The sequence below is a fragment of the Capra hircus genome, chromosome 4 (assembly GCF_001704415.2).
Source record: "Capra hircus breed San Clemente chromosome 4, ASM170441v1, whole genome shotgun sequence".
Lineage (NCBI taxonomy): Eukaryota > Metazoa > Chordata > Mammalia > Artiodactyla > Bovidae > Capra > Capra hircus.
In genome coordinates, this window is record NC_030811.1 from 97,736,902 (window position 1) to 97,753,051 (window position 16,150).

Here is a 16,150-nt window from a genome sequence, read left to right on the forward strand (position 1 = left end):
TCTGGTGTTCAGGTGCTACTGTGACCATCAAGATGTTTGAAAGAATCAGGCTTCTTATTTTTTTCCTTTGCAATTTTCAGCAGAGACTTTTATCCTTATGTTTTCAAGCTATCTGCTTATACCTCTTAGGAATTACACCCAATTTCCTGTGATTAAATTGGTGGTGGTGGTGGTGGTATTACAGGATGGAAAGGAACTATATCTAGATCACAGTTCTTTGCCATGAAGAGGAACCTTGAGGGTTTAGGGTTTGCTTGCTTCTTGCTTGATCATGTGTTTATTAGCTGGGTGGGTACACAGCTGCCCAAATGAGATAAGAGTTCCATTGGTTAAAAAGAGGATGGAAATATATATTGGAAAGGCATAAGGTGGCATCTGCCACAGACCAGTTTAACCCTATTAGAATCAAAATGCCATGGGTAGGTATACTGTTCTAGGAAAGGAATTTCTTGGAGAAAAATAAAGATGAAATCTACCTAAGGGACTTTTAGTATGTATGTATTAAAAAGACAGAGAATGATGACAGATAGATAGGAAAGAGAAGGTGGAGGGACAGGAATGGGAAAGAGGACAGGAAATGAAATATAGTGCAGTACTCCAGTGAGTCTGTCCTCTAAGACAGACCAAGTAAGAAGAGCATACACTGTCACTTCCAGGTACCTTATTGAAATCAACCATTTCTTAGTATCATTTTTCAGACATAAAGAATACAGTTATATTTGGAAATCATTCTTTAATAAAGCTAGAATTATTTTGGAAGCAATTGGCCTTTAGAGACAGTGGATTACTTTTTCCTGTGTGTATGTGTCTCTGTGTGTGACTATTCCAACTTGATAACCTATGGTAGGTTATACAAACTGATGAAACTTCACTGTTTTCTTTACCATAGTATTTAGCTTATAGATTCACATGGCTTTGTTGTTGCTGTTGTTCAGGCACCAAATAATGTCTTACTCTCTGTGACACCATGAACTGCAGCATGCCATACTTCCCTGTCCTTCACTATCTCTCTAAGTTTGCTCAACCTCATTTCCATTGAGTCAGTGATGCCATCTAACCATCTTATCCTCTGTCGCCCCCATCTCCTCTTGCCCTCAGTCCTTCAAGCATCAGAGTCTTTTCCATTGAATTGTCCCTTTGCATCAGGTGATCAAAGTATTGGACTTTCAGCTTCAGCATCAATCCTTCTAATAAATATTCAGGGTTCATGTCCTTTAAGATTGACTGGTTTGATCTCCTTGCAGTCCAAGGGACTCTCAAGAGTCTTCTGCAATACCGCAGTTCAAAAGCATCAATTCTTTGGTGCTCAGCCTTCTTTATGGTCCAACTCTTACATCCATACATGAGTACTGGAAAAAACATAGTTTTGACTATATGAACCTTTGTCGGCAGAGTGATGTCTCTGCTTTTTAATACGCTGCCTAGGTTTCTCGTAGCTTTCTTCCAAGGAGCAAACATCTTTTAATTTCATGGCTGCAGTCACTGTCCACAATGATTTTAGAGCTCAAGAGAATAAAATCTGTCACTGTTTGCACTTTTTCCCCATCTGTTTGTCAAGAAGTGATGGGGGACCAGATGCCATGATCTTTGTTTTTTATTTTATTTTATTATTATTTTTTTGATCTTTGTTTTTTTAAAGTTGTGTTTTCAGCCATCTTTTTCACTCTCCTCTTTCACCTTCATCAAGAGGCTCTTTAGTTCACTCTCTGCCATTAAAGTGGTATCATCTACATGTCTGAGGTTGTTGATATTTCTCTCAGCCGTCTTGATTCCCACTTGTGATTCATCCAACCTGGCGTTTCACATGATGTGCTCTACATAAAAGTTAAATAAGCAGGGTGACAATATACAGCCTTGACCTACTCCTTTCATAAGACTGATTCAAAGGAACCAGTCCTTTGTTTCATGCACAGGACTAACTGTTGCTTCTTGACCTGCATACAGGTTTCTCAGGTGGCAGATCAGGTGGTCTGATATTCCCATCTCTTGAAGAATTTTCTACAGTTTATTGTGATCCACACAGTCAAAGGCTTTATCTTAGTTAGTATAGCGAAACTAGATCTTTTTTCTGAAACTATCCTCCTTTTTTGGTGATACAATGGATGTTGGCAGTTTGATCTCTGGCTTGGCCTTTTTAAATCCAGCTTGAACATCTGGAAGTTCTGGGTTCATGTACTGTTGAAGTGTGGCTTGGAGAATTTTGAGCCTGGCTTGGAGAATCTTCAGACATACTTTATTATTTTATGACTGTTTTAATCACACCTCTCATGTAAATGTCATCACCTCACAGTACCAAATCCCATCTTCTAAATCATCAGAATCAGTTATAGATGAGTCTCATAAAAAATTATTTATTGTATAAAACTAGAAACCAAGTTAACTGCTTTCTATGGTGATGAAACAAACACAGTATAACAGTTAAACATTCCTGCTTGAAAGAAAGGGCAAGATAGCACAGGGTCATTGACCCCAAGCAATATCAATACTTGAGTTGGAAACATCTGCAAGAAGTTTACAAGGTTGTAGGAATTAGGTTTTAATACCTTATAGGAATTAGGTAGCCACCTTTCAGCCTACTACAGAAGACATCATGAAAAATACTGGCTTACCTGTAAAGAGAAAACCTAAGTAAATCACAGAAATTTTAAAAATTATCATAATGTTTCTTCTTCCAAAAACTGCTAAGCCAGTAATTCACACATAGTCCTTTAAAACCTTCAAAGAACAAACCCTTTGCTTTATTAACTATTGTGAACCATAAAATGGAAACCTGACTCCCTTTATTAAGCCAACACAACGAATATCAATATCTGACAAAAATCTGCCTATGAAATAATCTTGTCTGTAGCTATTGATATAATGTTCTCAAATAAAATATTAACAGAAAATTTGTTGTGTATTTCAGATATTCAGGTAAAGAGTGTCAGGAGAACACAGATTGTTAACTGCAGATGGGTAATATATTATGGACTGTCATCTCTTATTTAAAACTTCAAAACCTAACAAGGCTCAGAAAACTAATATTTTCATTATTTACTTTGTGAGATGTATAATCTGAACTGGCATAGTCTTTGCAGTGTTGATTTATCTTTCTTTAAGTCAATATCCATATGTCCTAGTACAGAAATATGTGAATTTTACAACATGTTGTTCCTGACCCTTTGGGTTTGTTATTTAATTTATCTTTTATGCATAGTGTAACTTTTCTGAAGTCCACAAAGTTTTAAATACCAAAGCCCAACTGTCTCTTAAGTACTTCATCTAATGCATATAAGAATTTATTTAATTTACTATACCAGTAAGCCAAAAGAGAAGACCATGTGACTCTCAAAGTGATAAATATATTTCTGTAATAATAAGAGCTAGCATTTATTTGCTTGCTTTATAGTGTTAGGCACTATTTTATTAGAACATCCACGTCTTCATAGTAAAGCAGGTAGTACTAGTATCATTCCTATTTTAGAAATAGGAAACTAGAAACACTGATAGCCTAAGCAATTTTTTAAGGTCAAAGATCCAGTTAAGTTTGCAGCAGGTCTCAAACCCAGGCAGTTTAACTCCAGAGTCCAAGTTCTTAACCTCTCTGCTATCATCAGTCAGTATCTGGTGATTATTTTAATAATTCGTCCATTCAGTCAATCACAATTTGAGTGCTTGATCTTTCGTAGGCTAGTAAAATGATATGATATCCAATTCTGTGGTATGAAAGTGAATCAGGCAGGTAGAAAATGTGTATACTCACTGAGCTTTCATCACCTTGCACTGTGCTTGAGAGGAGAAGATGATAAAAAAGCTGCAAAAGACAAATACATAGCCTGTCATATTGTGTTAGCATGCTGTGTGTAAGATGATAATTGGTATTATAGAAAAATAAAGCAAGAAAGGGGGACAAACTCTTAATAAAATATAACTGAATAAAACATCTCTAAGTCTGATAAAAACATAATTTCTCAAAAGTGAAGCAAGCATTCTGAGTAATAACAACGCATTACATATATTATTATTAAATTAAATATGCAAAATGTGTACCAGCATTTCCATTTGGTATTGTTCTGGCTGTACTATGTAAAGCCATTAGATAAGAAAAAAGACTTAGAGGTGGAAATGTCTGAAAGGAGCTGGAGAATGTTTATAGATGGTAGGACTGTGTTCCAAGAAAAAAATGAATCAATTGAAGGGAACCATATAAAATAACAGAATTATGAGATACCATTTCACACCAGTCAGAATGGCTGCGATCCAAAAGTCTACAAGCAATAAATGCTGGAGAGGGTGTGGAGAAAAGGGGACCCTCTTACACTGTTGGTGGGAATGCAAACTAGTACACCCCTATGGAGAACAGTGTGGAGATTCATTAAAAAACTGGAAATAGAACTGCCTTATGACCCAGCAGTCCCACTGCTGGGCATACACACTGAGGAAACCAGGATTGAAAGACACACATGTACCCCAATGTTCATCGCAGCACTGTTTATAATAGCCAGGACATGGAAACAACCTAGATGTCCATCAGCAGATGAATGGATAAGAAAGCAGTGGTACATATACACAATGGAGTATTACTCAGCCATTGAAAAGAATACATTTGAATCAGTTCTAATGAGGTGGATGAAACTGGAGCCGCTTATACAGAGTGAAGTAAGCCAGGAAGAAAAACACCAATACAGTATACTAAGGCATATATATGGAATTTAGAAAGATGGCAATGATGACCCTGTATGCAAGACAGCAAAAGAGACACAGATGTATAGAACAGACTTTTGGACTCTGTGGGAGAGGGAGAGGGTGGGATGATTTGGGAGAATGGCAATGAAACATGCATACTATCATGTAAGAAACGTATCACCAGTCTAGGTTCGATGCAGGATACAGGATGCTTGGGGCTGGTGCACTGGGATGACCCAGAGAGATGACATGGGGAGAGAGGTGTGGGGAGGGTTCAAGATTGGGAATTCATGTATACCCGTGACGGATTCATGTCAATGTATGGCAAAACCAATACAGTATTGTAAAGTAAAATAATAAATAAATAAATAAATAATAAAATTTTAAAAAAGATTAATAATAAATAATAAAATGTTTCTATATAAAAGATAGCCAGTTAATAAGATAAAATAATAAAGAATCATCTTATGGTAAATGCAGAAGTAAGATAAGTATGTATGAAATTAATAAAAATATATTGGACTTAATGTGAAGAAAATTTTGGACCCTACTAAAAATGATATGAGAAAATATAGTAAGCAGAGAAATACATCTTAAAAAATAGAACATAATATTATAAAACATTCTAGTTCTTCCAAAATTTATCTATCAAGTCAGATCTAATTGCAAAACCCAAAGATTTTAGCTGAATATTCATAGCAAGTTAATGTGAATAAAAATGATGTCAAATTTTATCAAATCTTCCCAATAATCGTACATTTTTAAAAGAGTTAAATGAGGAATATGACCCTTGCCCAACAAATATGAAAATTGATTACAGAATTACAATAATTGAAGTAATTTGGTATACTGGTTCAGAGTAACAGAGAAATGCAGAGATGGACATTTATTATATATGTTTTGTCTTTCAAACAAAGAGGGAAACGAACTGTTGACAAACTCGTATTAACATAAATACTATATCTTTTGGCAAAAATTCGGCAAGATTTCTGCTTAACTCTTATGCCAAAATAATATGAAGTGATTCAGATATTACACTGTAAAATATGAAGTCATAATGGCCAAGACATACAAAAAGTAATGTTATTCCTAAATTGGAGAAAAGAAAGAGATTTCTAAGCATGACTCAAAACTCAGAAAATTTTGATATAACTGAAATATAAATAGTTTAAACTCTACAAGGTAAAAAAGTTAGAAAACAGACTTGTGAAATATTGGCAATGCATGACTTTTTCTATACTAGATAAAAAGGCATGAAATGCCTGCATGGTAAAGATGCTTCTTGTATTCAACTGTTAATTCCACAGCCCTTTCTTATATGGTCTGGGATGATTAAAAATTCTGTAATCCTATTTCCTAGTTTACAATGCTGTATAACAATAGCTAGCTCATAAAATTTTTTATGGGGTTAAATGAAATATTACATATAAAGCTTTTAAAACAGTGCTTCAGTAGTAGTAACTATGTAAGTACTATTTCCTCACTATGGTTATTAACATAAATAGTTTCTTAATGTACACAGACAAAATGGATAATGTACTTAAGTAGGTACTCCACAAACGAATAAATATGAACAAAAGCATATGACAAGATCATCAACTTCAGTCAACAATGACAAAACTTTATTTAAACAATTGTGTCATACTTTTTAGCCCATCAAATTCAGAAGGTGATAAACTTAATGATGACTAGTCACGTTAGACACGGTTAGTGGGAATGTGTTAACCTTTTGGAGAGTAATTTTTCGCTACACAATAAAACATAATACTTACCTACACTTTCAGCCAGGAATTCCACTTCTGAGTGTTTGTTGTAACTATATATTCACAGAGATGCATGAAGGTTGTATAGAATTTGGTAACAAAACATTAAATAATATTAATTTTGGTAGCAAAATAGTAAACCCAAACCACTACAAATAGGAGATAGCTGCATAAATAATAGCACATCTATTAAGGACAATAGGCTACTGGAATTAAAAAAATAAGGAAAATTCTTGTTTCCTGGATATGTATATGCTTTATTGATAAGTGAAAAAAAAATCCCAGTTTCAGCACAGTGTGTATAATTCTATTTTCTAGATATGCAGGTGTGCATATGTATTTTCTTACATTTATGCTTTTTAGATAGGCTGTTTTCAAATGATGCATGAGAAAGGACCTTGGTTATTATCTGTCGGAATTAAAATTGGGGAAAGGTGGTTCTTTCACATTTTATATACTTTTATATACACTGAAATTTTTAATATTGCTTTTATTTAAAGTATATGAGCTTCCCTGGTGGCTCAGATGGTACGGAATCTGCCTGCCATGCAGGAGACCAGGTTCAGTGCCTGGGTCCAGAAGATCCCTTGGAGAAGAGAATGGCTACCCACTCCAATATTCTTGCCTGGATAATTCCATGGACAGAAAAGGCTGGCAGGTTACAGTACATGGGATTGCAAAGAGCTGGACATGACTGAGCAACTAACTAACTAACTAATGCTACATATCAGTCCCTGGGTATGAAAGATCCCCTAGAGGAGGGCACAACAACCCATTGCAGTATTCTTGCCTGGAGAATCCCATGGACAGAGGAACCTCTAGGGCTACAGTCATAGGGTCGCAAAGAGTTGGACAGACTGAAGCAACTAACAATTTTACTTCACTTTAACCAAAGAAAAAGATCATAATCAATTTGAGAGCTCAAGTTCTTTAAAAAGAGATACCCTAAGATATTCTCTGAATATCTTTTGAAGGAATTAAAAAAAAAAATCCTTTGAAATCCTTGAGGTTGTGCATGGGATGAGTGTTGAGTTGAATGTACAAATGGACTTTCAGAGTGCTCATTGCTATTTTGTAATTGTTGAATATAACAAAGCTGAGAAGATATACTAAAAGCTGTGAGATTGAATAAATTGCGATAAAGCTTGAAGCATTTATTAAATCTGTACCAGAGCTTTGAAATCCTATAATTTTACCAGAATTGACAGACCCTTGTACTGAAGCAGATAGTGTGACTCAATAAGGGTTAACGCTCTAAAACAGAATATCATTTCTTCAGTTCAGTCCAGTTCAGTCGCTCAGTCGTGTCCGACTCTTTGCAACCCCATGAATCGCAGCATGCCAGGACTCCCTGTCCATCACCAACTCCCGGAGTTCACTCAGACTCACGTCCATCAAGTCCGTGATGCCATCCAGCCATCTCATCCTCTGTCGTCCCCTTCTCCTCCTGCCCCCAATCCCTCCCAGCATCAGAGTCTTTTCCAGTGAGTCAACTCTTCTCATGAGGTGGCCAAAGTACTGGAGTTTCAGCTTTAGCATCATTCCCTCCAAAGAAATCCCAGGGCTGATCTCCTTCAGAATGGACTGGTTGGATCTCCTTGCAGTCCAAGGGACTCTCAAGAGTCTTCTCCAACACCACAGTTCAAAAGCATCAATTCTTCAGCACTCAGCCTTCTTCAGTCCAACTCTCACATCCATACATGACCACAGGAAAAACCATAGCCTTGACTAGACGGACCTTAGTCGGCAAAGTAATGTCTCTGCTTTTGAATATGCTATCTAGGTTGGTCATAACTTTCCTTCCAAGGAGTAAGCGTCTTTTAATTTCATGGCTGCAATCACCATCTGCAATGATTTTGGAGCCCCAAAAAATAAAGTCTGACACTGTTTCCACTGTTTCCCCATCTATTTCCCATTAAGTGATGGGACTGGATCTTAGGAAGGTAAAATTTAAAAAGACTATCAAGAGTGACTGTAGATGTGGAGTGTTGGTAAAGATGTGGAGTAACTGGACCTCACATACTTTACTAGTAGGAATGCAAAATGGTGCAAGTACTTTGAAAAATAAGTTTTTTAAAAAATATAAAGTGAAATGTACTCATACCATCTAACACAGCAGTCTCATTCCTAAGTTTTTACAAAAAGGCGTAATCGCACATGTATACAAAAAGAACTGTGCTCAAAAGTTCATAGCAACTTTATGCATAAAAGCCAAATGTCAGCAATTAATGAATGAACAAACATATTGTGGTATACTTATTTAATAGAACACTACTTAGCAATTAAAAGGGAGAAACCCCCAACATTGGAACAAATGATTGAATCTTAAAGACATTACAGTAAAATGAAAGAATCCAGACATGAGAGTACTTGTACTTTCCATTTATAGGAAATATTAGAACAGACAAACTATAAAGACAGCAGATCAATGATTTGTATATGTATATATGTATGAAAGTACATAAACGCAAAGGGCCTTATGGAACTTTTGGGGTGATGGAAATTTTGTGTATCGTGATTGTTGAAAGTAGTTATTAAACCTTCCTCAAGACATTTAATTGTACCCTTAAAATTGGTAAACTTTATTATATGTAAATAATACATCAAAATTTCATTTGAAAATCTTTGAAAAATATTCCAAAAATAACAAATGGAACATCACACATTTCAGCTTTTGAAGCTCTTGAAGAAATCGCAGTTATTATAGAAGAAAAAGCTCACACACAGGAAGTCATTTATTCATCAAAAACTAAGGAGGAACTGAACTATTTCAGGAAATCAATGAAAATTCATCTAGTATACAAAGTTTAATTTTAAATTGTATGGTTGCATTTGGAATAACTCTTGATAACATCCATTTGTCATTGGTTAGATTTATATGCTATCATAAACTGTAATGGAATTGAGAAAATGTTTAATTTGCTATAATATTCAGAAATAAATTATTTGTCAAGTTTTGTAAAAATAATTATCAGAGAAATATTCTTTAAATGAATTAAAAATATAGTACCCATGATAATATTTAGGTAAGTATATTTTATACCTCAAGGAAAAGATTAGTATTGATAATGTCTTCTTAGTAGAGTTTGCTTTTTATAGATAGCTCAGAAATTTTGTTTGCTCTATTTAAAATTTTATAACCTACAGAAAATAATCATCTTTCATAACTTAAAATGCAACTTTGGAGATTTAGGGTAACTTTATTTTTTTAAAAAATAATAAGCTCTCATAGGAAAAGAAAAAAATCAGTCTTTAGAGAAATACCAGCACAGAGTATTAAAGGTAGATATGGATAAGAAGCTAATTCTTTGATATATTTGTATGCAAGTGTGTGTGTGTATATATATATATACACACATATATATACATTTATATATGTATGCATATATATGCACACACATATGTACATATTTACATATATATACATTATAAAGTACTACACAAAATACTCTGCTTTGAAAATCAACCTAATGAGATTTAATTTTTTTTGCTTTAAAAAAGATCAATAAGTTTTATTTCCTCTATCTGATTTTATTTTTTAAATTAAGATGAAATTTTTTTTTAATTCAGGAAATAATAAAACCAAATTGAGAGTCAGTAAATATATTGCAAAGAGTTGGACACAACTGAGCGACTGAACTGAGCTGAACTGAACTGAAATATATCTTTCAAAATTATCCAATTCAACTATTTTTTAGCATTCTCTTTAACTTTTAGTAACAGTCTAATGTGGGTATAGAATATATGAATACCCCAGTTATACAGGAGACTATTGCAATTGTTATATAGAATAATCTAAAAATATCTCACCAGAGTACTTTTATCAAGTGGTATTAGTATCTTGTAAAGATAAGAAAACTGTGACTCATGGTAAATAAGTAATTTGCTCAAAGTAACAAGTCTTGAAAGTGAAAGTCTGTGTGAACTCAACATTTAACCATTCTAGGATATGAACGAGATGCCAGTTTAGGTTTTGTTTCCAAAAAACTGCAATATATAGAGACTGAAAGGGCAAAGTTCATGTAAAAAACCAACACTGTGTGTGTGTGCACACTCAGTAGTGTTCAGCTCTTTTGTGAACCCATCGACTATAGCCCATCTGGCTCTTCTGTCCATGGAATTTTCCAAACAAGAATTCTGGAGTGAGTTGCTATTTCCTCCTCCAAGGAATCTTCCTGACCCAGGGATGAGACCCATGCTGCTTACATCTCCTGCATTGGCAGGCAGGTTCTCTACCACTGTGCCACTTGGGAAGCCGGTGTTTTATTATTTGGTCTTCTTAGAGAACCTTTATGTCTCTGAAATGTGGCTGCTGGGTAAGTTTGCAGGGCTTGGCAGTTCTCTTTGAAGTCTCCTGGGGTTATGCCAAAGGGACAGGGTCCCATGGGAATTTAGTCTGAATTTTCATCCAAATGAACACCTGCTGTCATTGTCCCTTACCCATCCTTTAGTCAGCAATGCCAGCTCTCTCTTTGTGGTGGGACCCATTCAACACAAGGGAAAGGCATGCCAGTGTTCTTCACTAGCTTTTATTTCCCCCCTCTCTTTCCTACATGATTCATTGCCTGAGTGTCTTGGAAATAGAGGAGCTAAGGCTAAGTTTATCTTTGGCTGTGTGTTGTTCTGTATTTCTAGGAATTTAGTCAGTTATAGTCCAGTCTACATAAATGGTCTTTTGATCCGATCCTCTCCTTTCTCTTCTCTTCTCCTCCCCGCCTCCCTCCATCTGTCCTATTTATGTCGTTTTGGAAAGGAAGAGATCTATTATTGCAAAAATATATGCTTATGAAACAATTTACTTTTAAAAGTTTCACTTCTATAACTTAGAAACAAACAATTCAAGCAGAGGTAAATTCACTGATCATATCCCTGTGGATAACTAATTTGACCATTCATTCTTAGTGCTTGATTCATGTTTCTTTACTTTTGTTTAAATAGTCTACTGGATGAAGGCGTTTAACTGCATAATAAGGTATTCCAAATCAATTTTGAACCAGATTAGGGATAAAATCAAAATAAATGATTTTTAAAATTTAATTAATGATAATGCTGTATAATACACCATAAATAGCCCAACTCAGATTTTTCCTATAATTTCATACCATAGCAACAGAACTTTGCTTTATTTAAAATGTATTTTTATGAGTTATTAGTGAAAATTTTTTTAAAAGGAAGAAACTTTAAGTTTTAAAGCTACTGGACTAATAAGAGTAAACACCTTGATATTCATACTTAGTAAACCAGGAAATTGACCATGTATGTATAACAAAATTATATCAGAATATCAAAACATAGAATTTTTCAATAACTTTTATTGTACAAGTGTTGTTTCCGTACACATCTGTCTATACCTTTGTGTCCTTTACCCTTGTGGATTAATTCAATTACTCAACAATTTTTTAGAGATAAAATATATACAGACATTTAGAGTTCTATCACCTCTCTCTCTTGGGGGAAAGCAGTGCTCTGTCTGCCATCTGCAGAGGGCATTGGTCCCTCTCTTGTGCCTAATGCTTTGTTATGCATGAGTAAGCACATTAGCCTTTTCATTTCATTCATTAGACTTTTAATCCTTGATTAGTGTTTTCAGGATTCTTTCAAATACACAGCTTCTTTATTTCCTTTCTGTTTGGTTTATCTTTTTCTTTTATCCCTACTAGGAAACAAAATTAACAGTTATTCACCAAAATTGCCCCATTTCTTCTGAGATGACTGGTAAATATATTAGTTTCTCATTGGAGTGATTAATCATGTGTCGATGGAGAAAGGGAAAATATCTCCTTGCTTAGAATAACAGAGACAACTATTAAGAGTCAGAAAGAACAGCAAGTTGAGAAGCATGCATCACAATATTCCACCAGTCTCACATATTGTGTGATTCTGTGTCATAGAAACTCTGAATGCATTTCCTAAATGGAAGAAACATCCATTAGGGTGTGGAACTGGTATATTTGGGATCTCAGAGTTTAGTTACACTTGTCACCAATTTTCCAAAAATAAATTTCCCCTGTTTTATTTTCTCTGGTAAGCAAAATAAGTCAGAAAGTAGCTTGTGAAATGAGCAGTTAATAACTACATATCCAATACATTCTTAGCAAACTTTGAAGTCATGTATTAAACTTACCTTTACTAAATAGAAACACTCACGTTATATTTTTACCCATAATTAATCTCAAAAGACGAGACTAGGAGCTTCTCCACTCGATCATTTCTCCACTTACACCATCTTTCTAGCTTTTGTATAACAAGAATTTTAAATATTTTTGACATTTATGCACATATGAACTATTTTAAACATTCTTTAAACATAGACCAAAGGCATGTAGAGGAGGTGTATGCATTATATAGAAATTAATTCCTTGAAGTAAATATGAAAAGTAACCAATAGTGACTAATTCATACTTGCGCAGAATTTATGTGTATTACTCATTTCTGCCTAATTACACAATATCTTCTTGACAATGGTATTTTTTTAGGAAAGGTTAATTTAAAATATTATTCATTAAGTTTTTCTCTTTTAATTGTTTCCACAAGATATTAGGATCATAAACTGTCCTGTCTTTTGTTTCTCTTTCTCTCCTTAGGATGCTTCCATTGCACACAGATTCCATATCATGAGAGAGAAACACCCAGAAAAATTCAATAGTAGGTAAGATGAAAAAATGATTCATTATAATTATGGTTGCTGTTGATGGACTGTGTCATAAAAAGGGTCACTGTATGATATAAAACATTTAACATATAAATGACTGAATAGGGCTTGGCGTGTGTATAAGTATTAAGACATAAATGTAAACATTTAATTTTCCTTGCTAAATTTTAGGGAGGTTAGAATATGGAATACAATGTGGTCATCTTTGGTTCATTTTCATACTGAGAAGAAAGATATCAAGTATAAGGTGAAAGTAGTTATTAGGATACACTGGAAGCCTTTACGTGGCCCAGTATGTGAGGGGTGATCATCCTCAATCGGAAGGAGAAACACGAGGCTCTGATTTGGTCATGCTGAGTAACTGTACATTCCATAGGTATCGTATAAGACCTCTAATTTTTGTGCTATCAGTCCTGTATTGGCTTCAGCTAAGCGGAAAATAAACCAGAGAAATATAAGTGCTGACAAAAACTACTGCCAAAGACTTTCCCTTCAAAGCAAAAGCCCTTGAAAGCCAGACTTAGTTTTGCTGCTGTAACAATACACAGACATTATTTCCTCAGAAATGTAGAGACTGACTTTTGCTGATCTTCAGGGAAATTGAGAAAGATTGGCTTTGCTATCTTCCCCATTTCTAGAAGGAAATATGGCCATCTCCATCCCACTACCCAGGAGATTTTGGGCAGAAGGGTATTTTGTTTAATTATACCCATTTCTACTCTGTTCATTTCCCAGTTACAAAATAAGAGTCAACATTTATATATACCTATTTAAGTGATTTATATATTAATGTTCAAAGTCAAAGGCCCTGGGATCTCTCTATTTGGGGGGTTGACATTATACCATGAGTGTTATAGAACACTTAGAACTACTGGAAATTCCTGTTTATTTCAGTTTTGTTATACACTAGGAGATTGACATAATTTTCTTCCATGTGATTCCATAATAATTGAATGTATTTTAAATCTATTTTAGATGTTTCAACAATAGACTTTACTGTACTTCTTTATATAAGAATTATCATATTAAATAGTTGCATGTAAGATCCTACCTAATTTTTCATTATATTGATCTATTTAAATGTTTTAGCAAGGCATATGAAAATGTATTTCTAAAATGTACCCCAGGTATCACCTTGAGATCTTCCTACCCTACAGATGATCAATCATGATGCTATGGTATACGTTTTCTTTCATAGTTCAAGCATCTATGATTTTGTCTTAAGGAAAATGGAAAAAAGTATGTAATAAATATATATATATGTGCATATATTATCTTTAGAAAGATTTGCAAAAATCTTTTAACTTTGGTTTCTTCTAGAAAAGGGAAAGAAATGGATGGGATGGATACTGAATTTTTATTACAGTATTTTAATTTTATGCCATCTATATTACAAAATTAAGTCAAAAGTAATTTCTTAAAAACTTTACACCATTTTTCTTTATATCTAGACTATACATTTTCATTTTACAAGATTTAATTTTATTTCATGAAATTTATGTAAAAATGATATAACAATAAAATTACATTTACCTTGTAAGTATTTTAGCACTTGATGATCCACCTTGAATATACTGGAAATGAACACATTTGTTAATGCACATAAAGCCATATTATAGAATCAACTCTCTTATGCTTTCCCCAGTGCCATTCTATGAGTCTTTCATGTGTTGATATTCATATATTAAAATAGGTTTCAAGCCAAAAAGATGCTATTTGAGAAATGCTGTATGCAGTGCACCCCTATAGGAGATTTACAATTTAAAAGCCCATCAATGCATTAAAATATGCTTACAGGGGGAAATTTTTGTTCCAAACTTATTCAACAGAGATAGGATGAGGGAGAGAGTGGAGAAAACCAGAGAAACAGAAAGAGAGATATGTGCAATGGGAGGCAGAAAGGAGACTAGTACAGAGCAGTGTATCGATATATGAGATGCTCAAGTTTGATGGCCTTTATTAGAATGCCAGTATTTATAATGCTCCTTCAAAGCTAATCAATTCTGTTCTCCAGAATAATTTTAATTATTTGAATAATGAAGACTTCTATTATTCATATATGTCTATTTAGGTTTTTTATTATTAACTGAAGTACTAATCTATGACATTGCTCACTGCCTAACATGTGGTTAGATGTCATTGACTACAATGTGTTTATGTATCCCAAATTAGAAGATGTAAAATTGCACCTTACTGAAACGTTTAAGTGTAAATTTAAGTCAAAAGTAACTCTCGCTTATATAAAGGGAGTATTTCATTTGGAACGGTAATAACGTAGAAAATCCCTCCTATAGTGACACAGCTCACACGTTTCTAGTATGAGTTCAAAGACTGCCAGCTATATCAGTAGTTGCTCAGTGAATTATCGCTGACTATTTTTTTTAGGTAACAGTCAGCCCTAAAATTATATATATTGCCAAGTTAACTATCCATATTTATTGAGTCTGTACTTTTGTAGATTGTCTTCACTCAGTGTTATGAGCATTTATGTAATTCCCTGCACTATCATGCAGCATATTCAGAATATGAAAATATTCTAATAAATTTATATGAGGAGGAAGGCCAGATAGTGTGCACAAGCACTTTCATACTCACAAGGACAACTTTCTAGATTTCAACATTGATACAGGTTCAGCTAGAGCACTTTCATATGTTCAGGAATTTGCAAATGGATTTTTTTAAGTACTCCTAATAATGGTGTTTCAGATCAGATCTCTTGTCACAATAAATCATACGCCATTAATATTATCCTCTAGCATGCTCACCTTGAAATTCATTTATATTTTAAAGAACATGATGTTTCTAACATTATCTTAAGGAAATTAATTACCAAAATATATAGTTCTGTTCTCTATGCTTATGACAGAAATTGAAAGAACTGGGAAAGATAATGATTTTTCTGGTGGTGCTTAAGCAAGTGCTAGTTGAGAGGGTTATATCATTTTTTTCCAAAATTTCTACATAAATCTATGTTAACTGTTAAAAGGAAATGTGCTTTTCAACTTTCTAAACTTTAAGATAGTCTTTAATCAAACTGAATTTAAATAAATATTTCTGTTCTTTTAGGCTG

The 16,150-nt window shown here is 34.0% G+C and overlaps 1 protein-coding gene across 8 annotated transcripts in view; it reads left to right on the forward strand.

Moving 5' to 3' along the window:
• DGKB (diacylglycerol kinase beta) overlaps positions 1-16,150 on the forward strand; it is an 876,578-nt gene that overhangs the window by 471,552 nt on the left and 388,876 nt on the right. For all 8 annotated transcript variants that reach the window (XM_018047359.1, XM_005678984.3, XM_005678985.3 and 5 more), the window contains one exon: positions 13,013-13,077. In XM_018047359.1, the coding sequence (XP_017902848.1) occupies positions 13,013-13,077 (65 nt within the window). The remainder of the gene's footprint in view (positions 1-13,012; positions 13,078-16,150) is intronic.